The sequence below is a fragment of the Periplaneta americana genome, chromosome 8 (assembly GCF_040183065.1).
Source record: "Periplaneta americana isolate PAMFEO1 chromosome 8, P.americana_PAMFEO1_priV1, whole genome shotgun sequence".
Taxonomy (NCBI): Eukaryota; Metazoa; Arthropoda; class Insecta; order Blattodea; family Blattidae; genus Periplaneta; species Periplaneta americana.
Window position 1 is genome coordinate 105,000,900 of NC_091124.1, and position 26,224 is coordinate 105,027,123.

A 26,224-nucleotide genomic window follows, 5' to 3' on the forward strand; every position below is an offset into this window, starting at 1 on the left:
GCTGTCATAAAAGACAAGTATTTTCCTTGGACTAAAAATATAACAGAAATAGAGTAAAAATTAGTATTTTATTGTGGAACTCACTCGAGTTGACACATTTTTCAAAGTGCCACGAACTGGCATTGCTGTGCTCATCATTTACCCATATTTGTTTCACGTGATTCTTAAAATAATATTTATGTACCACATTGATTTTTATTTTTTTAAATTTACATAAACAATGATACTCAATGAAACCAACACAAAAAATTATTTTTATACACAATCTACACTATATTGACATTAGTTTGGAGTGATTTATTAAATAATGTATTCAAGATTAATTTAGAAACATGTTGTTATCCAATGCTGGGCTTTGGCAACGAAGCCATTAACGCTCTTGCTCTCCAATATTTCTCTGTGGTGGATCCAACAGTAGAACTTCACAGATTTGTAGATGTTCTGCAGACATTTCTTCTTAGTGGCACAGAGGACAATTAGGATTCGTGTAAATTAAACTAATTTAGAAACATGTTAAACGAATTATCCTTGCATCAAAAATGGATGCTTCCTGAACCAAATAATTGTATTTTAATTATTTGGATACGATAGCAGTTAAAAAAAAAAAACATATAAGAGGAATTATCTTTGCACCAAATGTGTGCTCCCTGAACCAAAATGATGGTATTTAATTTTTTTAATACAATTCCAATTAAGAAACGTGTTAAATGATTTATCCTGGTATCAAAATCGAATGTTCCCTAGATCAAATATCGTATTTTAATTATGCAATTACTTTATAGTTTCACGTGGTATTTTATGAGGTTGTTATAACTAAGATACCTGTTGTTAATTGTTTTTATTTATAATTCTAACAGTAGGCATAACTGCCTGAGTATATGATTCGTGCATGTGGGGTGGAATTTGGGTTTTTGGGATGGTCCACAAGTCAGTTGTGCTGAAGATGTGGCTTTGTTAATTATCCAGTATAGAGTGTTGTGCACAATACAGAACTGTTGTCTATTAAGTATATAACCTTCCCAGTAATCACAACGTGTGTCTAGAGTTATGTGTTATAATTTTGAGGTTATTTTCAATTATTTAAATATGCTTTTCTTTCCGTGTACTAGAGGACACCGCAAAATTGTTCCTTTCTCTACCAAGAATTATGGCAGACAATTTCCAGGCTCTGCTGCCTGCTAGAGGAGCGGTAATGTGTGTGGGACTTTGAATTTAGTTTATGCTTTTTTCATTTTAGTGAATAAGTATAAATTGGACATTAATCATTTTGGGTAGTATTCTCTGAAATGTTAAATAGGTAGGCCTTTTGTACTTCAAAATGCGAAGTTAAAAGTCTGAGTTATACCGAAACACTTCTGATTCAAGGCAAAACAAAATTCGGAAACTTAATAAAAGTAAGGAAAAAAGGAAGATTCATTTACGAAATAACAATATAGTCGAGAGTTAGTACTTGTGCAGCAATAGTATGTTAGCATTCCATTACTGTCCAAATATTGATTTTGCCAGTTTCAATGATTTTCAAATAGGCAAAATGAATAAAATATATAGTAAATGCAATGCAAAAAAAAATTGAGCTAATGAGCCAAACGGATTATGTTGTACTGCTGGAAAAGTTGTTCCTCCCTGAGATTCAATAACCCCCAAAATCAATTAAAAACTTACTTATAGAAGTTATCAACACACTGTTTAAATAATATAAGACAGTACAACGCGTTATTTCAAATGGGATCATTTGGTACAAAAGAAATACACAAAGGCAATTTTATGCCAACATTTAAAATTCAAGAACAGGCTTATCATTTCAGTGGAAGTCTTCTTCTGACTGTAACAGCCCTAAGTTTTTACATATAATTTGTTTCATACACTGGCCAATTGTCTGTTAGATCTAATATAGTACCAAGCTTAAAAGTAGAATTGCATTTCTCAACGAGCAACGAGATGAGTAAGATATGATTGACTGCTTGCCTGTTAACTTAGCAAAGTGCAGTAGTATATGCAGGCCGTTTTGAAGTGAACATTAAATGAGGTGAAGGATCTGTGTAAAATGGAAACCGAAAGTCTCAGGGAGATCATCAGTATTATTAATAGAAAACAGGAAGATTTACAAAAGAAAAATACATACATACATACGTGTTCTTTCACTGCAAACCCAGCATTCTCCAATCTTTTCTTTTAAAATGAGAATAATCTATTAAAAAGAAAGTGAAATTCGTAGAAGAAGAGAAAAGTAGGAACAATCTAATCTTCTTTGGAATTGAAGAGCAAGTGTTGGGACACATACGAAGTAATAGTGAATGTGTGCTGGGAGTGGTTAGGTATTGACATTGGAAATGGACAAGTGAAAGAAATGTATAGGATGGGAAACGGGAATAATAGGCCCATTTTGGTCAGACTGGCAAACTGGATGATTAAGGAGAAGCTCATTAAGATGATGATAGTAAGAAAGCCTTGAAAGACTGGAATATTAGTATAGAGAAAGATTTTGAATACGAGGTGATGTGTAGAAGAATACTGTTAGTGCCATTTATGAAAGCAGCTAAGAATAATCGACATTATGCAAAATTAATTTAGGATAAATTGAAAATTAATTGTGAGTTATTCAGTGTCGAATTTTGTTTAGAAAACTTAGTCGACAAATGAAGACAGTATAAATGAAAGAAAAAGAATACAGATAAAGGAGAGAGTAAGAAGGGTTGCAAATAAAGGTGCAATGAATAGAAGAGGTGAAGTTGCGGAAGGCATGAGGACAGTGACACGGAAGATTGCGATAGAAGGATGTCGGAAGAAATCATTAATGTCCGCTAATTCCATTCAAGTGATAATGAACTCTCTGGTGGTGGCTATGTCTTCAGGAAGACGATCAGTAATGAAGTCACCCCAAGGCCAAGTCAGAAGTGGGAAGATGCAGAAAAGTGGAGAAATAAGCAAAGTATCATATGATGACGGTGGTGACCTTGGAGTTGGAAGGCAGAAGAGGGAGTAGAATGTTGAATCAACAAAAGAAGAGAGTGGAGAAAGAGGAAGCACTGGGAAAAGAAGGGGAAATATAGACAGTGTTAATCGAGTTAGTAGTGTGAAACGAGTGGGCAATAGAGAAGAAAAAACCATATATAATCTGAGGAAATGGTGTACCAGCATAGGATAAAAATAGCAGGGTTACTGTATAATGGAAAAAAAATGGAATTGATCAGATGCAATTTCTCAAGGTTATGGAATTGTTTTGTTTAAACAGTGGATTCTAAGACCAAAGTTATCAAGCAAGTTAAACCAATGTTCACAGGATACGAGTGCTAATGTGATTATGTGTTAGAAGTGTTTCTATAGTGAATTTCATAATTTGTTTTCCTGAAATAAGTAAAAAAGAGTTAGATCTTCTGTATGAAATAAGTTTAATAGGTAATTAAGTTATTTGCAAGAAAGAAATATTTAATTATGAGTAAGGTGGGAGCGAAGTTGAATGGAAATAATTGGTATGAATAGTTATTCAGAAATAATTGGTATGAATAGTTATTCAGAAATAATTGGTATGAATAGTTATTCAGTGTAGCTGAGAGTAAGAGAAGAGAAGTAGGATAATAAGTGTTATAATTATTAGAAGGAGGGATAAATGAAAGGAAGGGGCACAAAAGACATAATTAGAGGAGATATTTAGGTCATGATACGTCAGTGTATAAAGTTTGTAAATAGTATAAGTAAGGGACTGCTAGCCCGAGTACAGAAATGTGATTAGTCAGCAGGACCGAAATATAGAGAAAAGCAGAATTGCATGTTGATAACAATTACATTAATAGTTTTAAACACAATTTTGAAAACATTTCGGGAGCAAACGACTTACAACTTATTATAATAAGTTAATTTATTATTCACTAAGTGATAACGAAGCTGTATTAATTGTAAATATAGTACATTTAAGTCAATTATATTATATTGTTTCTAACAAGTACAGTGAAGCACACAGATATAGCTAGTATTAAATAAAGAAGGTTTACAGGAATTTTACTGTAATTGTCAAGTAAATCAGTGTGTTCCTCTTCTTCGTATTTAATATTCAGGCATGTTGTTACTTTAATCTGTTACTGTTTTTTCTGCATTATATTTTAACAATTCAGTAGTGGTTTGTTTCACCAAGTAAGTCAGCATTTATATTTTACTTCTTTGAAGTTATTGCACATTAAGGAAATGTGTGTCACTGTATGTTATTGAGTTGTACAGTTAATGAAGATGAGGAAATTCTCCTCGGCAAGAGATAAAAGTCAAAGTCAAGAATCGATATTACTCAATTGAACCTTTGTTGTGCAAATGCAGTCATGTATTATTACACAGCTTACTATAAAAATAAATTTTAACCTTTGGTAGAAGATAATTCTCTATCCGAATCATTCCTTCTCTCCTTCCTTATTTCTCCCAACTCACTCCCCCATCCATATTCCTTCACAGGCAAGGTACAACGTGGATTATCGATTAAGGCACAGATCCCTCTAAATAGGCTAAAATATTACCAAATTCTTTAAGTTTCAAGACCTTAACTAATACAAGGACAAAAATCGAAATCTAGCAGAAACAAAATAAATTTAATCAAGATAAAATATGGAGATTAAACATCTGCACCCCAGTGAGCATTGTTTATAAGGATTTGGTTTGAAATTATCTATCTAAATTTGTATATGTGACATTAACAATATGCAGCATGTGCAGACTTGACCTTCATACTTGCCCAATATTCACTTTGACTTTTAGTTACTAGGGTTACTGAGGGTTACATTCATTTTTACAAGTAAACATAGATTTGAAGTATGTATTTTCAGATCCTGTGGTTTCATTTGCTCCTAGTGATGACCTTAGTGGATAATTTTCCATTTTAGGAGCACTGCCAGTTGTGTCATGATGGGAGTTACTTCCCATATTGTGCAAGAAAGATGATGATTTAGAGTCAGTTTACTTATATATATTGAATAAATTAGGCCTTGAAAAAATGTTCTTCTCATAGTGAGAAAGGTATTTGAGAAAATTTTAAATTGCTTCAAAGTACAGTAGTTTTAATAGACATTGAGTGCTGTGTCGTCATAAAAGGAGTTATTTATTTATTTTTTTTTTTTAATATTCGGATTGGGTGAAAAAAATATATATACAAATTTATCACAAACAATATTAGAGAGATCCAGAGAAAGTGCAGTGAATAAACTTTCGACCAGTTTCAGTTGAAGGAAGGCCAAGCAAATTATTTCAACAGTGTACAGATAGAAATGTAAGAGAATTAAATGTGAAATAGTCTTCATTGTGAAGTATTTAGATAACAGAAACGACACTGAAAAAAACAACTAATATAAAACTGACATTAAGTCTCCCCATCCAACCCCTCAGGTGGAGATGCATCATCTTTCGTTGTGGAAAACAATTTATCTAAACAGCAGTACCTAAATGTGAGAAAAGGTGCCAAATGTAGATTTCGACCATATGTTGTTCATATCAGCTCATCAAAGGAATAATAGAGGGATCCAGAGAAAGTACAGTGAATGAACTTTCGACCAGTTTCAATTGAAGGAAGGCCAAGCAAATTATTTCAACAGTGTACAGATAGAAATGTAAGTGAAGTATTCAGATAACAGAAACGACACTGAAAGGACAACTAATATACATCTCATAGAAGCCAGTGAAGCAAAAGAAATATCTCTTTTGTGTAGCTTTCTGGAGAATCAACAAATCTTAGAAAAACGTAATAAAAAGTGATGAGCTTAATACTTATAAATGTGTCATTTGTTTTTCTGGACGTAAATTTATCCAAAAGGAACGACTTGTGTTTATAAGCAAACCAAATTGATTTGTATATTTCGTCACTTTCCATTCCTGATCTTTTTGTTGACTTTCGTCTTTCCCTCTGGAAAGATGTCAGTAAGGATTCAATTTTTTTTCTGACTTCTGCTCCTTACATTAAACAACAAATATGTATTCACTGAAAAAGAACAAATAAACACAAATAATTTTCAAATTTTGCACCTGTTTGACTCTCTTACCTTGCAGGCCGAACAACCCTATAGCTTCCCAAGCATCATGTTTTCTAACTTGTTGTTGTATCTAGCATGCTTGAGATTCCATAAAATTTTGTGCTTGCTATATACATCAATAAGTTTGACAACTTCTTCAGTTCACTCCAGTTTCGACATCTTAGGATCAGATGGTGAAATTAAGCTAACTGTTGTGTTCTGCTACGAACTACAAACAAATGGCAAATCCCATCCACAGCGAATACAAATTTTCTTTGATGTACTGACAAACCCAATGATTGGTTTGCCTTTGCTGCATTATACACACATTCTGATTTTAGTCAGCAAATATATTCGTTTGTTGTTCACTTGCTACATGTGTATGCATGTCTAAAGGAATTGCAGGACTGAACTTAAGAAATTTCAAAGGGTGTTCTGCATAGCAATAGCAAGCGCATTCAGAACAACTCACAGTACAGCAATGGAAATGCTGATTGGACTCACCTTTATGGCATTCCACAGAATTTACTGCCAAACAACAATTCTCAACATTGAACATTTGCATCACCTCAAACTCCCTTGGTACAAAGATTTAATCAGATACTCAACATGAGAAGTGACATTGTAGAACCAAAGATTTTGTTTGACAAAAAAAAAAAAATTAACTGTCACTAACTCAGAGCACAGTGAATGGGAGAGACAGGTTAATCTGAGAACAAGAGTTCAGCCTGGTACACTGCTGGTTCCAAAACCAAGTCAGGAACTGGTGCTGGATTATTCAGAAATGGCACCAAGCTTTGTTTTAGCTTGGGCCAGTATGTCACAGTTTTTAGGCTGAGATTTTTGCTATCTTAGCTAGTGTCAAGAAAAGTATTAAGAATTGCTACAATCGTAGACATATTCTTATACTTTCAAATAGTCAAGTGGCACTTAAGGCACTTGAGGTCCCCTTAGTAAAGTCGAAACTGGCCTCAGAATGCTGCAAGTCCCTCACAGTACTGGTTGAACATGACACAGTTCAACTGAAATGGGTGCCAGAACATGTAGGGATTCGAGGTAATGGGAGAGCAGATAAGACTGCCAAGGATGGGACTGAGATCTGTGCTGGGACTGTCTTCAAGACCAGTTAAGCATGTTATCAGGTATTGGACGACATTCTTCAAAATCACTGGAAGTCAAGTGAGGGCTGCAAACACTTAAGACTTTCATAAAAGATTTTGATAAAAGCAGGTCAAGTGATATGTTAAAATTGCGCAAGAGAAAGCTCTCCTGGGCTGTTGGTTTTCTTACAGGACATTTTGCCTTCGAAAAGAACCTGCACTGGATGGGACATAATATCAACCCAACTTATACTCATTGTTCACAAGGAGATGAGTTTGTAGCTCATCTGTTAGGTGTTTGCAGTGCTCTTGCTCATCAAAGAACTAACACTTTTCAAAGATTGATGAGCTACAAACTGATCCAGTCCGTAGTTTCATTCAATTCATCAAGAACATCAAACTACTGGACTGATAATGATATTATGATGGAGAGGTGCAATAGATCTCATAGCCCCCCACCCCTTTTTAAATTCAATTCAACATAGAGTGTTTATTCCTTTGATGAGCTGATCTAAAGACTGAATGTTGTGCACAATTTGTTATGAACATTCCGTCTCATCTTCAGAGTATGAAGACATGTAATTAATTAGCAATCAACTCAACCTAATGTTTCTCTTGCAACAACTCACAAGAACTGATTCTTTGTATACGCCGACATCATTTTACAATACTTATTTTATTTGTCAACACAATTGTATCAGCTGTTTTGTAATTTTACGAACTTATGTTTCGTGATATTGCCATATTTTGTCAATGCACGGCTTAAGTTCCTTCCTTACATACAAGTTTCCTTTGATTAAACTTCTTATATCCTGCCATCACATAGTTTTATTTACTATCATATACTGATATTATTTATTGTTATAATTGTTAGTGTTCTATGTTTTTCATCAATTTTAACCAATGACATTCATCTACATTACTGTCACCTATTATGCACACTCAGTAGATATTTCACTGTTTTTACTGTATACAATGTAATCTGTAGATTTACCTATTTGATCTGAAGATGGCTCCTTCAACCCAAAAATGTTTATCTCATAATGTGTCAAATAGGATTTGTGTATTGAACTACATTTGTAATGTTAAGCTTTGACGGTTTTAATAATCAATTTGAACATTAAGGCACAGTTTTTCGGATCCAACATGGTTTTCAAATACCTTAAAAATATGCCAGTAAATATTCACTAATAAAATTCTATATTTTCTTGACATCACTAATAATAATAATAATAATAATAATAATATATTTGGGGCTAAGAGGGATGAAGTTATAGGAGAATGGAGAAAGTTACACAATGCAGAATTGCACACATTGTATTCTTCACCTAACATAATCAGAAACATTAAATCCAGACGTTTGAGATGGACAGGGCATGTAGCATGTACAGGTGAATCCAGAAATGTGCATAGAGTGTTGGTTGGGAGACCTAAGGAAAAAAGATCTTTGAGGAGACTGAGATGTAGATGGGAGGATAATATTAAAATGAATTTGAGGGAGGTGGGATTTGATGCTAAGGACTGGATTAATCTTGCTCGGGATAGGGACCGATGACGAGCATATGTCAGAGCAGCAATGAACGTCCGGGTTGTCTAAGAGCCATTTGTAAGTAATAATAATAATAATAATAATAATAATAATAATAATAATAATAATAAACAATAAATGCAGTAACATTATAGGTCAAACTATATGAGATCAAGTTTATCTTTACTGTTCAGAGCGGCACACTACAGTAGCGTGCAAATTAATCCGAACAACGTAATTACTTATGCAAAAACACTCAAACAGGATAAAAAAAAGGATCTAAGACATACCTCAGTAATCTATGTGGCCTCCCTTGTTCCTAATAACGGCTCTGAGACGATTTGGCATGGATTCCACTAATTTCCCACAAATATTCTTCATTTCTTCATTGCGAAACCATACACCAATGAGGGCAGAAATCATCTTCTCCTTTGTAGAACAATCCATTTTTTGCATTCTTCTTTTGCAAATTGACCACAAGTTCTCAATGGGGTTGATGTTGGGTGAGTTGCCTGGCCAGGGGAGTACCTGAATATTCTTCTTGTTGAAGAATTCTGTAGTTTTTCGAGACGTATGGCATGGTGCCAGGTCTTGTTGGAACACACCTCTGCCATCCGGAAATGATTTTTGCAGCTGGGGTACGATTCTGGTTTCCAATAAGTGAATATATTTGTCAGAATTCATCATTCCCTTGATAGGTATTAATGCTCCAGGCCCTTCATGTGTAAAACAACCCCAAAACATTACTTTAGGGGAGTATTTGGGTGCTTGTTGGAGATGAGCTGCTGTTACTTTTTCGGATCCTTTCCGTACATAAGAAACACAGTGGCCGTGGACCTCGAAATGACACTCATCGGAAAAAAGTACATTCTTCCAGTCATTCACTGTCCAGTGTTGATGTAATTTTGCCCACATTAAGCGTTTTTTTGCACATAACAGGGGTTAGCAGTTGCTTCTTAATAGGCTTACGAGCCCTTCGTCCAGCTTCCAAAAGCCTACGCCGCACTGTTGTCATGAATATTCGTCCCAGTGGTAGCCATTAACTCGCGGGTTAAGTCGACAGCAGTTAGTCTAGGATTTAATTTACTTTTCCTGACAATTAAACAGTCATCTGCAGGTGAAGTCTTCCTTTTCCGGCCACAGTTTCCTTTTTTCTGGGGTGTGATGGATCCAGTCTCCCTGTATCGTTTTATGATCGAATTAACAGTAGCCAAACCGATGTGACATTCTGCAGCAATTTGCCTCTGTGTCATAGAAGAATGCTCTGCTAATGTTATATAATTTTAGACCGTTTTCGTGGAGTTGTATCCATTTGTGAAGACGACAGAATGTACAGCTATCAAAAAAAAAAGTGGCCGCACTCGTGAACAGCGAATATTTTCAAAGTCCACTTCGGGTCGCAGCGATGTTACACGATGCATGTGCTTGTACAAGCAGTTCCCGAACTATGAAAGTGTTCCATGTCTGCGCCTCGTAGGCCAGCGGTAGAGTGCTTGTTTAGTGATTCAAAGGTTGTGGGTTCGGGCCTTCTTCAAGTTTTCATTTTATTTTTTAATCGTTCTTCAGCGATGTAAATGATATTCAAATTATCATTTATATTCAGTTATCGTTCTTTATGGATATCACGTTATTTATACTTTGTTATCGTTCTTTAGAGATATGAATAAAATTCAAGTCATCATTTCTATTCTGTTATCGTTTTATAACGATATGAATAACAATTTTTATTATTGTATCTCCAATGGTGGTTAGCCCTATTTTACATATGTATGTTAGGGCTATAGTTTCATACACAAAAAAGATAAGCATAAAGAGAAGTAGGAAAGAAAATTAAATTAGCTTATGTGATGTAAACAAAACAAAAACAAACCGTAAATTAGGCATTGCGATTGCAAAATAAATATCAGGTATCAATTTGAAACATACAAAAACATTAACAACACACATACGTAACACTTCTATAACACAAATATGCAGCCTTCCGTACCATACATCATAAATTAATACGCAATAGTCATACAAACACAATCAAACTATAATTACGACATTGCGACGACATCAAGCATCACATAACTGACTCACATACATAACAAATCAAGCATCCGTTACAACACATACACTTCAACATAGTAACCACACTTTTAAAAGTTACAAATTTGGCTCCAAGAAGAATAAATAGGACACTGTTACTAATTACTATTCTTCTACAATTTCTTAAATACATCTGTAATAAATCTGTGAAATTCCGATATGAATAATATTCACGTTTTTTATATTGTTATCGTTCTTTAGCGATATAGATAATATTCAAGTTATCATTTATATTCTGTTTTCCTTCATTAGCATTATAAAATAATATTCAAGTTATTTATATTGTTATTGTTCTTTCGCAATATAAATAATCTGTATTTTATGTAAGTAATTATTATAACACAAATAACCATCCTTCTTTGTAAAATAGGTTATTTTATTTAGATAATGAAATAAGTATTATATAATATCTTATATTAATTAAACAAACCGATATTTATCATTTATATTCTGTTATCGTTCTTTAGTGATACTGTATAAATAATATTCTAGTTAAATATATTGTAATCGTTCTTTAGCGATATAAATAACATAAATTTAATATTAGGTTTGGAAAAATCCAGTTGCATAATACTGGTATTAGTTTTTCTTTTTCTATTATTACATTATACTATCTTGAACCACAATAAAATGAAAAGGAGTAACGAGGAATTGAACCTGAGACGTTGACATCTAAATTTCGACGTTCGTCCGCTGAGCTACAAGGGCAAAAGTGTGGAAACATTTTCGGAAAAATTGGCCCAATCACACTCTAAGATTTTCTGATGATTCGTAGAAGCTTGTCCAGGATGTGGGGGGCATAGGCTAATTGAGATTTCCCGGTCTCTGATCGGGTCAAACATCCTGATAGAATTAATATTTAACCCTTGCCGTGACTTTCGGTGAAGTCCGGAGGGCCCAATTAGTCAAATCCACTCTCCTCATCTCCATGCTTGGGTCCCCTGGAATTTAATAAGATGCAAAAGAGATAGTGGTGTGCGGAAAGCAACGGGATGTTACCGCATTTAGGCCTATCCTTCCCAAGAAAAACTGCAAACATGAACAAAGGAAGCTTTTAATAGAAGAAGAAGGATATTCTGCGGACCTCTGGAAAAAGAACTAAGGAAGCGACTAGTGAAGTGCTTTGTGTGGAGTGTGGCATTGTATGGGGAAGGAACATGGACATTACGACGAAATGAAGAGAAACGAATTGAAGCATTTGAAATGTGGATGTGGTGAAGAACGGTGCGTGTGAAGTGGACAGACAGAATAAGAAATAAAATTGTGTTTGAAAAAGTGAGTGAAGAAAGAATGATGCTGAAACTGATTAGAAAGAGAAAAAGGAATTGGTTGGGTCTCTGGTTGAAAAGAATAATAGAAGACATTAGGATATGTGGATCATATGCGGAGACTAAGAGGAAGGCAGAAAATAGGAAAGATTGGAGATTGCTGGGTTTGCAATGAAAGACCTGCCCATGGACAGAACACTTATGTATGTATGTTCAGAATGCCTGGAATATCGTGTCTAAAAACAGTCGCTATTTGCAAAGACTAGTCAATTCCATGCCCACTCTACTGCAAGATGATCGAGATAAGAGGAAGATAGACTAAATATTGAATTGTGACTTTTTGTTTTGTTTTTTGAACGCTTAATTGTTTGAATGTTTTAAGGCCGACGCCAGTAAATTTGTTTTGGTTATGCCACGAAAGATATTTTTATTGAGAATAAAATCTTTTTTCTTTCCATTTGCAGCCACAATATCATAATGATAAAGTCATGGCATAATATATTAATGAACCTGATGTTAATTACTAAAATAATCGTAAAAGAGAAAGGAGCCATTATGTATAGTTTGTCTCTCTCAAAAACATAACAAAAAAGAACATAAAAAGCACGAGGTTGTAGTCGAACGCAGGACCTCATGAATAAGAGGCCTGAACGCTACCATTACGCTATCGAATCACAGAGAGAATACTTCAATTATAACTGTAGATATCAGGCAACGTGGTCCAACAACATGTAACATCACCTGTCTCCGAATTATAGCGAAGATACCCGAAGGGAACTTTGTTCCAGGAGAGCGGCCACTTTTTCTTTTGACAGCTGTACACAGGATTGCAGTATTAAGTCTTCAACACAACTGAAATGCTTATAAGTACAAAACGACAGGCAAAATGTCACTTATTATAAAAAAGTAATGACAGACCTTCAACAATGGAATTACACGTACTACAGATGTCAATTAAAGCGGTATGAGCAGCTGTGAGGCCAACAATGACAGAAAATGTAAAAATATGTCGTGTTCGGATTAATTTGCACGCAACTGTACTATGCCATGAGATTCACTAGGTGTGCTGTGAAACTTTCAATACTTTTCTGGCAAAAATAATTATAATAATTTCATTCAATAAATCAATTTGGTCATACTTTGAGTGGTATCCACTGATTTTGAGTACAATTATCATTATTTTAGACTTTAGAAGGATTTATATTTTCGAATGGGGTAGTGGGAGGAGGGAAGAAAGTCTCGCCCAAAAGTGGGTCACACCTTAAAGAAGTTTGGGAACTTCTGAATTAGAAAAACATATGGATTAGGTTGTGGTGTTTTAATTTCTAATATTGAGATACGTATCTATATTTGAAAAGTAGAGTAAACTATTGTATTAATTATTTGTATGGTATAGTGAAATGACACTAAGCACAAATTATTATTATTATTATTATTATTATTATTATTATTATTATTATTATTATTATTATTGTTCTTATTTTGCTTGCTTCCCAATACAATGTCATTAAGTTCTGACCACAATCACTTAATTTTGTACATTTGGTTAAATGTTCTTTGTTTATGATGGAGCCATTTGCATGACACAGAGGACACTGAAGTTGGGAGGATAGAAATTCGGTGTAAGTGGGCAGCCAAAATATAACATCTCTTTACATAACTGGAAACTATACAGTTTATTGTTTGGAACCAGAAGAGATGTTACAAAATTTGTACATAAAAATCTTAATAAAATTAGGTTCCATGGTAAATACCTTGCGAGAAATAATTATTTGTGTTATAAAAGATTCCTTAGGGATTCTTCACCACCATTTATACTTTTCAAATTAATATTTCAAACTATTCTTGTTACCATTTGATATATTCCATATTGTTTATATCTATTTTTTCAGAAATTGAAAGTTTTATATATCTTAATTTATTATTATAATTGTTAAATTCATTGTTTAAGCTATATAATTGTTGCACAATTCTTTTGTATTCTGGATCCTCATGGTCAACTGTAGTTCAACAGCAGATGAAAATTATTAAATTTTATTAGTATCATCATCATCATCATCATCATCATCATTATTAATTCCTTTTACGGTATTTATTGTGTCATTCTTGAAAGCTAATACATTTCTGTGTTTTATATGGAGTTATTTTGGTAATATTTTGTAAATGGGACTTCCCAGGATTTTCCTGGATTTTAATAGTGTGCTTTGTGTCCTGGATTGAGTTATATTTGTCATGGAATGTCAAAAAGATTGGAAAAAATACATTTTTTGGTCATTTCTATAAAATTATTTTTAAAATTCCTTATTCAATTTTTCAAGACCTGTCCAACCTATGTTCAGTGTTGTCAATTCCTTCTGGCGCCTCCTGTCGGGTTGTATTGAAATAAAAATGATAATGTTGTAATATTTATTAGGAATTATACAATATCTTTACTCTTTACCAGTTGATTTATTATTGACAGAATTTAAACACTGTATCATGCATTTTTTGTTTTGTTTAGATCAGATTGTAATATGACTATTTTTCCAGATTTCATAAAAAAATCTCAAGGAAATTCCATAATTTAGCAAAAATGTAACAAAATTAAACGTTTAGGCCCTATGTAATTACTTGAAATACATAAAACGAATAAAATCAGTTGTATTACAGACTGAATTAATGCATATGTGTAGTCATGTTAAGGTACACAGTATCATCACCTGTCCAGGATTTCTGATGAGAGAATCTGGCAACCCTATTCACAACATCGAAGTTGAACATATTCTCTCATTATAATGTCTTCATTAATAAAGTTTTCTTTTTATCTTGTACTGTATATTTTCTGTTTGTTTAGATATTTATATAACACCTTTTTGAATAGTTGTGGTTGTTTTCTACAGTGAAAGGAAGTTTATTCATTCCGAAAAGAGCAGTGGTTTAATTTTCTGAAAAATTTGCGATAGCTTCTGTGGTCTGTTAATTTCTTGTAGTACTGCATAAGACAAACTTAAGTCGTTACCATTCATGAATGTGAATGTCCACTGATAGATATGAAAAGACATCACCTTATAAAGTGCACATTAAAGTCTTATATATTTAGTGAATGTTATAAAGAAGAAAGAGTTGTAAACTTGTAGCACATCATGTTGTGAGTCAGTAATACTGTACCATACTTTATATTCATTATTTAAGGGTGACATAACTATATTTCTGTTGTTTAGATATTTACGAGGGTCATTCAAAAAGTAAGTTACACATGATTATGGCAGGCCAAGTAACTCTATTGAGTGACACACTGCAATTCAAAGTGACACAGATACATCACACTATTTTTCAACATAGTCACCAAGTCTCTATAAACAATGGTCTGAACGTTCTACTAATCATTCAATTTCTTGATGATAGAAATCCACTCCTTGGTCATGGAGCCATCAGAGAATTTGAACTTGTTTATTGCTGGCAAATTTATTTCCACCCAGATGTTCATTTCATCGATTTTTTGAATATTGCCTTCTGTGGTCGATGTTGATGGCCTTCCTTCTCGATCAGCGTCACCCACATCTGTGCAGCCTTGCTCAAATTGTTGGCACCATTTCACAATGGCTGGACACGACATCATTGAGTCCATGCACCACCACAGGTTGATGGTGAATCTCTGTGCAATGTAGACTTTTGCCCACAAGCATCATACTGTTCCACATGGTACTTCGACTTTGGAATATGTTTTCAGTTGACGTGTCATTTCACTCTCACACTATGATGCACTTCTTATCAGTACCATAGCACAACTGTCTTTGCGGGAAGCCATGCAAACGAACTCTGCGCCACTCTTATTGCGCAGTGCTCTTATCATTAGACGACATGTGTAACTTTTTGAATGCTCCTTGTATATTTAGTCATTCTGGGTAATTGTGGATTTTTTTTAGGGAAATGAAGTGCATTACAAAAGGAACAGTAGTTTAATTTTCTGAATAATTTGCGTGATAACTTCTGTAAATATCTGTTAATTGCTTGTATATTTATTGCTTAAGACAAAATTAAGTCTTCTCCATTCATGAATGTGAATATCAATTGATACCTGTATGTCAAATAATAGCTCCTTATAAAATACACATTAATATGTTACATAATTAGCACATGTTAAAAGAAAAAGAGTGGCAAACTTGTAGTACTTATTTAGAACTTCAAATGGGGGGGGGGGGGGGGGGTTAGGTTGATTGTAGAGACTACTTATCTTCCTGAGGTATTAAGTTCATTGCCTCTGTAAGTTGAAATCTTTTGGCCACAATAATTCAGTAATTAACAAAAAATAGTTTAGTTGGTATTTAAAACTCTGTAGACCTTATTTGTTTTGGGGAATATAAATCTATCATAAGAGCTATTTACTGGAAGACTTGAGATTTTTCTTCCTAATAATTCCAATATTAAGGTGCTTAAAGTCTTCAGATAGATATTTCAGAGTACATTTAACAGCTTACCTATTGATTTCATTAGAATGCAAAACACATTTGTTACTTTACCAAAGAATAGAAATTTGTAGTAGTAATTATTTTATTAATTATGCATCTGAATGCTTTGATGTTCCTTACTCGACAATTAACACTTTTTCGGTCTTTCTAGATTTTCATTAGACCTATCTTTGTTTTGAGGGTATGGTAAAGTAAAAATCTTATCAGCATAACATTGAAATAAGATGAATGCCTTACATTGTTCTGTCACTATCATACATTATATTGCAATCACTTCTAGATTGTATATAGTGAAATGACACTGCACGTCTAATCTCAAAATATTTTATATACCTAAAATACATAGCTGAGGCATAAGAATTTATATTTCGACTAAAATCCGATCCTCGTAAAATGAAACGCATTTAACTTTTTCATAGAAATAGAATAGACAATAGAAATCAGCATTACAGTACATTCTGTTATTTATTTTTCATGGTTAACTTTTCTTGAGTTTGCTAAGAAACATGCTTTTTTACTATAGAAATGTTGTACTATTCTACCACTAACCTCTTAAATCATATTTGGTTCTTCTTTGTTGCAGTCAGGGTACACAGTGGAGGGAGAGGATAGCAATGAACCTTCATCATTTATGCCCACTCTATCCCATGCATCTGCTGCGCAGATCAGTAAGGTTCTCGAGCCCAATGTGGTGCATGCTGAACATACCACTACAAAAATCAGCAATCCTTCACATGAGGGAAGCATGGGACCAAAGTAGGTGTAGAGAATACATACTAATTTGTGTAGTAGTAACTGAATGATTTCAGCTTATCCCAGCAGATAGAGCATTATTACATGAGAATTCAATTTTTTCTTTTTGTCAGATCTGGATTGGAAGTGGATGGTCCTATGCTGAAACTGGGAGGCACATGGCAATTTCCTCAGCAGGCCGACTCCATATCCCTGAGCTCACAGAGCTCAGATGAGGGCACAATTTTTACTGATACAGACTCCACATCCGTGCTCAGTGGCAGTGGCGTGAGCTCTCCATTGCAGGTCTGTCATGTGTATTAGAAAAGTTAACATAATGCTATTGTTTCTTATAGAAAATTCTGACTCCCTCTTTTCACCCTCGATGTCTTTCAGCTTCTCTATCTCTTTATTTTTCTCTTGTCTCCTCTCTTTCTTTCACCCTCATCCTATCCTTCTTATTTTTCCACTCTCTCTCAATTACTTTTCTACTTTTCGTTTCCATCTTCATTTTCCTCTTTCTATCTGTCTTTGCTCAGATAGTATTTTCTGATGTGTTAAAAATGCTTCATTTGATACTAGTAACTATAATCATCACATAGAAATGAAGCAATAGGAAACCAATATACCTAACAGTCATTTAAGAAGAGTAACTGCAGCTGGTATTTCAAAAGTATTACTGCTAATAAGAAGTGAGATATAAAGAGTTATTATGTGTTATATTACCAGTTGTTTTGTATGGTTGTGAAACTTGGACTCTCACTTTGAGAGAGGAACAGGGGCTAAGGGTGTTTGAGAATAAGGTGCTTAGGAAAATATTTGGGGCTAAGAGGGATGAAGTTACAGAAGAATGGAGAAAGTTACACAATGCAGAATTGCACACATTATATTCACCTAACATAATTACAAACATTAAATCCAGATGTTTGATATGGGCAAAGCATGTAGCATGTATGGGCAAATTCAGAAATGCATATAGAGTGTTAGTTGGGAGGCTGTGGAAAAAATACCTTTGGGGAGGCTGAGACATAAATGGGAGGATAATATTAAAATGGATTTGAGAGAGGTGGGATATGATGATAGGGACTGGATTAATCTTGCTCAGGAGAGGTACTGATGGCGGGCTTATGTGAAGGTGGCACTGAACCTCTGGGTTCTCTAAAAGCCCTTTGTAAGTAAATAAATATGTGAGGACTTATACCGAAATATGGTATGAGCCAAAACAAACAGTACTGAAATTCCCGCACTGATACTGTGCATGTACATATCGTATCCATGATGAAGTTTGTTTATCTGAACTCATTGTTGTATTGTGATACATAATATAGTGAAGATTTGCTAAAATGGTTCTCACGACTGAGGAAAAAGTGTTTATTGTAGAATATTATTTCCATTCATATGGGCTAGGACGTGTAAATGGCCCTAGTTTGGAATAATTTCCAGATGGAGTTTCGTGAAAAGTTTAACAGCTGTGAAAATTGGTATCAGTACAATGTCCATATTATGTCGAATGTGGTGGATATGCATGTCAAATTCAGATTGGACAACATTTGAGTGATACTGATCTTCATGCCGGAATTGTGTACTGTGGTTCAGTGTTAGCTATGATAAACGAGAATCCTACATTTTTATCTAACATATGATTTAGTGATAAACGTGTAACAATATGGTGTGCCATATCTGCAATAGGTGTACTTGGCAGTGGCGGCTGATTGACTGAGGCATGTGAGGCCGGGCCTCTGTCACTTGGCTTAACTGAAATAAAATTTTGTTTTTATGTAATGTATTAGTTATTTGATTGAAGCATATATAGCTGTAGAAGCATTTGAAGCATTTGTGATGTAGATAGACCTGTTTTGCAGTAAAATTTGTTCCTGAGGCCAGGATCGCTCGTGTCGGATCTGGCTTGTGATGTCTATAGACCTGTTTTGCAGTAAAATTTGTTCCTGAGGCCAGGATCGCTCGTGTCGGGTCTGGCTTGTGATGTCTATAGACCTGTTTTGCAGTAAAATTTGTTCCTGAGGCCAGGATCGCTCGTGTCGGGTCTGGCTTGTGATGTCTATAGACCTGTTTTGCAGTAAAATTTGTTCATGAGGCCAGGATCGCTCGTGCCGGCTCTGCTTCTGGATTTTCGTTTGTCTTTGCGGGCTTTTGACGTTGCGCTTTAAATGTTGTAACTGAGGCACAATTCGTCTGGCCTGGTCAGGTTTCACTCCTCTCAACCATGGGCCGGCCTCAAGGGTAGAGTGGGGTGGGAATAGAGTGACTTGTCTTCCTAAATAGGCCATAAATAACAAACATTCCAGCTCTTTGGCAGGCAGAGACCCACACTATTCTCTCCTCTTATGTCTTAGTTTATGACTTAAGCGAGGATGTTGTACTATTGTACTTCGTGTAGTGAATCCGGGCCAATGTTGTTATGTATTTCGGGAAAATATAAACAGAAACAAATGCCAGAAATAATGGTGGTGTAGTTAATTCATTGTTGGAGTGTCCTTTTTCGAGAAGAAATAATATTGAAAGAGAGGAAGTTTTAAATAAAGAGAGAGCCGACCGAGATACCTACGACATCGCTGACAATTTTTCTGACAGATAATCTTAAAACTCAAGTTTCTATTGCATCCTGGTATGAGCAACATAAATGGTTAAGTGGTAATGTGGTGCAAAGTAAACTTCTCTGTTGGCCTTATTTGTTGCTGTCAAAGGAAAAAAATAAAAAGAAAAGAAAGAAAAAGGGAAATTTCAACACATAATATGGGTTGCTTCATCACACTGAAACAATCACTGAAACTCGCAGCATAACAGCTTATTTAGTGAGTGAAATTATTATTTTTCATTACTAGTAATAATGATATTAATAATATAACAACAATAATAATTAATATCACAAATAAACATTTTCTATCGGAGGCACTTAAACTAGTTGCATCTGGCCTCACCGAGGATTTGGATCACCGGCCGCTACTGGTACTTGGCCTTTATTTTGTGGAAAACGATGGTGGACATCCTCTGACTGTTAACCAGGATCAGTATAGGAACCTCATCATACCATTTCTGAGGGATCTGTGAAGACTTTGTCATGCATGAAACATCGTACATCATACTCAATGGTTCCAGCAAAATGGAGCCACCTGGCACACTGCCATAAACTCGCTCAGTTTTCTCCAGGAACATTTTGGTGAACACATAATTTCCCATGGAACAGAATGTGCTGTTAGACTGTATGTATCAGATTTACATTGAGGAAATGATAAATATTATTAACACTGCCAATTACATTCCTCTGCAGAGTGATGAAACAACAGACATAACCTTCTGGACCTAATTTCTTATTATTTTGTGATAAATTATGGAGTATAAACTGTTGAAAGATTTCTTTCCTTTGAAGTGGTTCATAATCGAACAGCTAATGGTCTCAGTGAAGTTTTTAAAATAGTCTACAACCTTTTAGTGTTGAAGAGAAACTCATAGTTCAAGCATATAATGGTGCCACGGTAATTAGTGGTAATGAAGGGAGTGTCTAGACTCTGATGCAGAATTCTTTTTCTTATGCCAAGTTTACTTTTTAACTTTGCTCTAGAGTATGCCATTAGGAAAGTACAGGATAACAGAGAGGGTTTGGAATTGAACAGGTTACATCAGCTACTTGTCTATGCGGATGACGTGAATATGTTAGGAGAAAATCCACAAATGATTAGGGAAAAAACGGAAATTTTACGTGAAGCAAGTAAAGAGATAGGTTTAGAAGTAAATCCCGAAAAGACAAAGTATATGATTATGTCTCGTGACGAGAATATTGTACGAAATGGAAATATAAAAATTGGAAATTTATCTTTGAAGAGGTGGAAAAATTCAAATACCTGGGAGCAACACTAACAAATATAAGTGAGGAAATTAAACACAGAATAAATATGGGAAATGCCTGTTATTATTCAGTTGAGAAGCTTTTATCATCCAGTCTGCTGTCAAAAAATCTGAAAGTTAGAATTTATAAAACAGTTATATTACTAGTTGTTCTTTATGGTTGTGAAACTTGGACTCTCACTTTGAGAGAGGAACATAGGTTAAGGGTGTTTGAGAATAAGCTGCTTAGGAAAATATTTGGGTCTAAGAGGGATGAAGTTACAGGAGAATGGAGAAAGTTGCACAACACAGAACTGCACGCATTGTATTCTTCACCTGACATAATTAGGAACATTAAATCCAGACGTTTGAGATGGGCAGGGCATGTAGCATGTATGGGCGAATCCAGAAATGCATATAGAGTGTTAGTTGGGAGGCCAGAGGGAAAAAGACCTTAGGGGAGGCCGAGACGTAGATGGGAGGATAATATTAAAATGGATTTGAGGGAGGTGGGATATGATAGGACTGGATTAATCTTGCTCAGGATAGGGACCAATGGCGGGCTTATGTGAGGGCGGCAATGAACCTCCGGGTTCCTTAAAAACCAGTAAGTAAATATGTATGTAAAATATAACTGTAACTTTTCATGCTTGGTTACCAACTACCAAGGCCTACATGGTCTTGAAACTGTTACTATCCAATTATGTAGTCGCACTGTGCATTTACAGTAATTAACTGCTAAAATTTCTGTTGTAACAGATTTCGGATATGCAGTTCTTTGATCCTTTACGGCAATCACCAACAAAACAGGCCTCATCCAGCAACCAAGCGGTGTGTGATTGTAAAAGCTCTCCTACCCAAGTAAGAAGTGTTTATAATATGTATATTTGCATGTCTTTCACTTATACTTGTATTTCTACTTTGTTGATAATTAATTTGTTAGAAGAATTATTGCCAAGTGTACTGACCTCAGTTGATTTCGGCCATTTAGTAAAGACTACTAAAGTTTATTGCTTGTATGGTGCACCAAACTTAACGATTATTATGTCACTAGTGTTAGCTGGCATTCGAACTTAGCTTCTCAACCTATAGATTTCTCTGCTGAATGTAAAACTGAATGCATCTTAGATGTTTAGCTTGTCTAGTGTTTGGTTTGAAATACGAAAGCTTTGTTATAGTTGTTAAAATGGAGCAGATTAAGAAGAGACAGGACGGCAATTTTTACGAAATATGAAGTGGAATTGGAATTAGTTGGTAGAGATTTTATATAAATATAATGACTCGGTTTCCTTAACAAATATTTAGTTCACACTTCAATACTGGGTTCAATTTTGCCACATGCCAAAAAATCAAAAGATGATGTATGTTTACTTTTTCTTGACCTCCAAAAGCATTTGATAATATAGGGCATAGTCGCTCAAGAAAAAGCCTTCTAGCTCGAGGACTCCCATCTAAACTTCGGAATTTAATAATAGATTTACAAATCAACAATACAACACACATCGCTAAACATGAAAGAAAATCAAGCCCTGTATCATTTTAGAGGGGAGTTTTACAAAGTTCTTCTTTATCTCCACTACTCTTTAACTTGGTTATTGTTCACATCCTTGGTGAACTTTCGGAAAAATCTGTATCTGTTGAATATGATGATCAATCACCAATTGAAGTTTACAGCTGTTAAGCAAAATTTTAATAATCATTATCATTGGCGCACCATACTTGTGAATTAATAGGCATTAAGTCAGCGGTTAATGGTTGTTAAAACTGAAATAATGTTGATGCACCTGGCCATTAGTGTATGGAATCCAAAGTACCATGATCATTGCCATGATCATTGCAAAATGTAAGCTGCAGTATTCTTTAACAACTTTATGTGAAAAAGCGAGATAGGTCACATTATTGATCCATATCACCACATCATTGTGTCTTTAATTTGGTGTACTACCAATGCACAGTAGATCAAATTATGAATCTGGTTGGATAAAAGTATTTTTCTTCATCATCAAAAATCATGATTTATTCCATGTATATTATTAACAAATCTGAACGTATCTCAGTGCAATATTGACAACACAGCATAGCCCCCAATCTGAGGTATCTCCATATGCGTTGTTTACACTATCTTGCAGAGTCGTTTAGAGGATGGATGTCTGTGGTAGTATTTATGTTATCTGAGTGTCTATTGTTGTAGTTTGGTATAGAGCATGTAGCTGAAAGTTTGGAAATTTATATTTTAAGTAGTTTTAGTAATTATTAACAATAGATACTCAATCATTTTAATAACATTACTTCTATAAGAAACTTAACATTTATTTCAGATTTATTGTCTTTGACGAAACTTTTAACATACTGCATCACGATCTAAATTGTGTTAAAATGTAGTTCCAGATCTCTAGTTTATGGCAACTATCAAATTGTTTGCACATTGTTGCAACTTACTTAGTTAGTTCACATTTTTGGAGATTTGTGCAGAACCTGTTATCATGCGGTTATAGCTATTTGAAGAACTGGACTCGAAGATTCTGTAAAAAGAAATGCTTACTAACTATATGAAAATAAAAATAGGAGTACAGGAATGTTCTGAAGGTGTAGAAAAATGCTTAGAAAGGAATCTTAAGGATTTTGTAGTTGATTTCAGCTGTCAGTGGAAGCAGATTCAAAGAAATAAATACAGCTTCTTCAGCCGTCAATGGAAGCAGTTTCGTATAAAATATTCTGATTGATTGAAAAAAAATGAATACAATTTTCTAAACCAGTAAATGATACAATTCTCGCTAGAAGAAACAGAAGCTGTATCTACCCTACCCCACCCCACCTCATCTCATCTCATCTGATCTCTAAGAAGATCCAGGAAGCTATTCCGTGAAAGTAATAGTAGATCTAAAAGAAGGGGAGTTCAACCTCTTGTCTTTGCATACTCGCAACAAGAACTAAGTCAGTTAAATTTATTGTTTGAAAAGGAAACTGCCTAATTGACGAGAAGGGAAGTTAGTATAATTGAAACTCAAATCACGTGTGTGTGTGTGTGACTCCTTGTGACTCTTGTACAGATTTTCAAGAAAATCTTTTAGACAGAGGAAAGTTATTAATTATGTCTACAACCATCCCCTATAAATTGGCAGTTCCTCCCACACAAACGTAATGAGAACTTGTACACAAAAAAATTTATGCTACCTGTAACTCCTGTACAGTTTCATAAAAATCTGTAACATAGGAGAAAAGTTATAAATTTTTTTCTAAAACCACCCCCTCTAAAGAGGTAGTTCTTGTAACACAAACGTATTGAGAGTTTGTACACAAACAGTATATGCTCCCTGTAACTTCTGTATAAATTTTCATGAAAATCTATAGATAAGACAAAATTAATTAATTTGTTCTAAAACCACTCTATAAAGTGGTAGTTCCCCTTATACAAACATAATGAGAGTTCGTACACAAAAAATATATGCTATCTGTAACTTCTATGTAAAATTTTATGAAAACCTGTTAGTATTAGATAGAATATAAGTTATTAATTTTGTCCAGCTAGATTTACGTTTTGACCCACTGTGCAACATAAGAAAAAATTAAGTAGTATAGAACTACTTTTTTTTAACCCATGCAATGAATTTCACTTTCTAATACTATAAGTAAGTACACTGTTAAGCTAAATGGCTAGAACATTGGCTTTCCAAGTAGAATTTGTAATTGATGATGACAGTGTTTTTTAATTTCCCTTGTCATCATTTCTTCAGTTATTATTTATCATCAATCATCACATCATCTGCCCTAAAAGGAAGTGCTCAACATTATCAGTTTGCACTGTAACATATGCACTGAAATAAAGTAAGGACTTCATTGAATAGAAAACACTTATAAAGAGAATAGAAAAAGAGAATGGCTGGCAGAAAAAAATGCAACACGTGATTTATTTATTTATTTATTTATTTATTTATTTATTTATTTATTTATTTATTTATTTATTTATTTATTTATTTGTTTATTTGTTTATTTAAGTTTAAAAAAGATATGTAATTGTCTTATTTAATCAAATTTAGCACATTGTAAATTTTTTATGGGCAAGGTTGTTGATTATGTTTTGTGAGATCATAATGCATTAGAAATGGGTTGTGACACTTTTGTGGTTTCCATTACATGATTCCTCTCTAAGCCTGGGAAGTGTTGACATCTGAAGTCGTACAGTAACGTTCATTGTCCTGCTCCTTCAGTCTTCAACCACTTGGTGGTGTTTTCCTTTCAGTGAAAAGATCGGATTTGAATCCCATTGAGCATCTATGTGACAAACAGAGAAGAAGGATCGTCCAGCATTATGCAGAAACAGCTTTACTAGTTGAGATGATGCACAAGCTGTTATATTGGTGGAAGATGGCTCAGCATTCATTATGTTGCAGGAGAGTTGGGAACTATGATGGCTTCCACAATTTTCAGAACCAAACCAAGAAATGGATTCGGAACACATCAAAATCTGTGCTTCATTGGCTGGTCATGATAATATCTTTGAAAAATATTGGAGTGCAAGAGGTCAAATGACTTTATTGTCAAACGCCTGGCATTAGAAAACAACAACAACAATTTTCAGAACTGTGTGAATGTGCAAGGAAACTGGACTCTACTCCACGAGACTAGTATTAGGGCTGAGAGAAGCAATATCTGCTGGGGATGATCTGCAACTGTCATACCACTGTCACTGAAACTCAAAATCAACTCCAGAAAGTTCGAGAGGGCAACATCAATGAGAGAACCGTCCGAAAGAGGTTTAAAGAAGCCAGTCTTCCCAGAAGACCTGCCATGGTTCAGAACTCACCCAACAGTATTCCGCAGCTTTACTTCAGTATATGAGAGGACATCATGGTTGGACAATGCAACAATGAGAGAAAGTATTCTCCATTAATGAGTCACGATTTTATCTTGGTCATAAGATGGCAAAGAAAGAGAGTGGAGGACGACTGGGGAGAGGTATTTTCTGCACATTCTTGTCCAAGACAGCTTTTCAGTGTGGTTCTTCGATGGTGTGGATGGGAATAAGTGTGACAGCAAGAATGGAGAAGTTTTTTGTGGATTATGGAACGCTTACAACACATTAGTACACGGAGGAAATCCTTCAGAGGCATGTTATGCTTTTTGCTTCATTTATTGGTTTCATACTGATACATCCTACATGTGACGCAATGTGTGCAACAATAACTGAATGGCAAGAAGAGCCATGTCATGGCATGGTTTCTCAAAGCTCGGA

The 26,224-nt window shown here is 34.7% G+C and overlaps 1 protein-coding gene across 3 annotated transcripts in view; it reads left to right on the top strand.

Annotated features, from left to right (window-relative positions):
* LOC138704918 (ribosomal protein S6 kinase delta-1) overlaps nt 1-26,224 on the top strand; it is a 117,756-nt gene that overhangs the window by 35,554 nt on the left and 55,978 nt on the right. For all 3 annotated transcript variants that reach the window (XR_011333478.1, XM_069833318.1, XM_069833319.1), the window contains 3 exons: nt 17,000-17,172; nt 17,283-17,454; nt 21,751-21,852. Coding sequence is in view for 2 of the 3 variants with exons in the window: in XM_069833318.1 (XP_069689419.1) it covers nt 17,000-17,172; nt 17,283-17,454; nt 21,751-21,852 (447 nt within the window). In the remaining variant the exon portion in view is untranslated. The remainder of the gene's footprint in view (nt 1-16,999; nt 17,173-17,282; nt 17,455-21,750; nt 21,853-26,224) is intronic.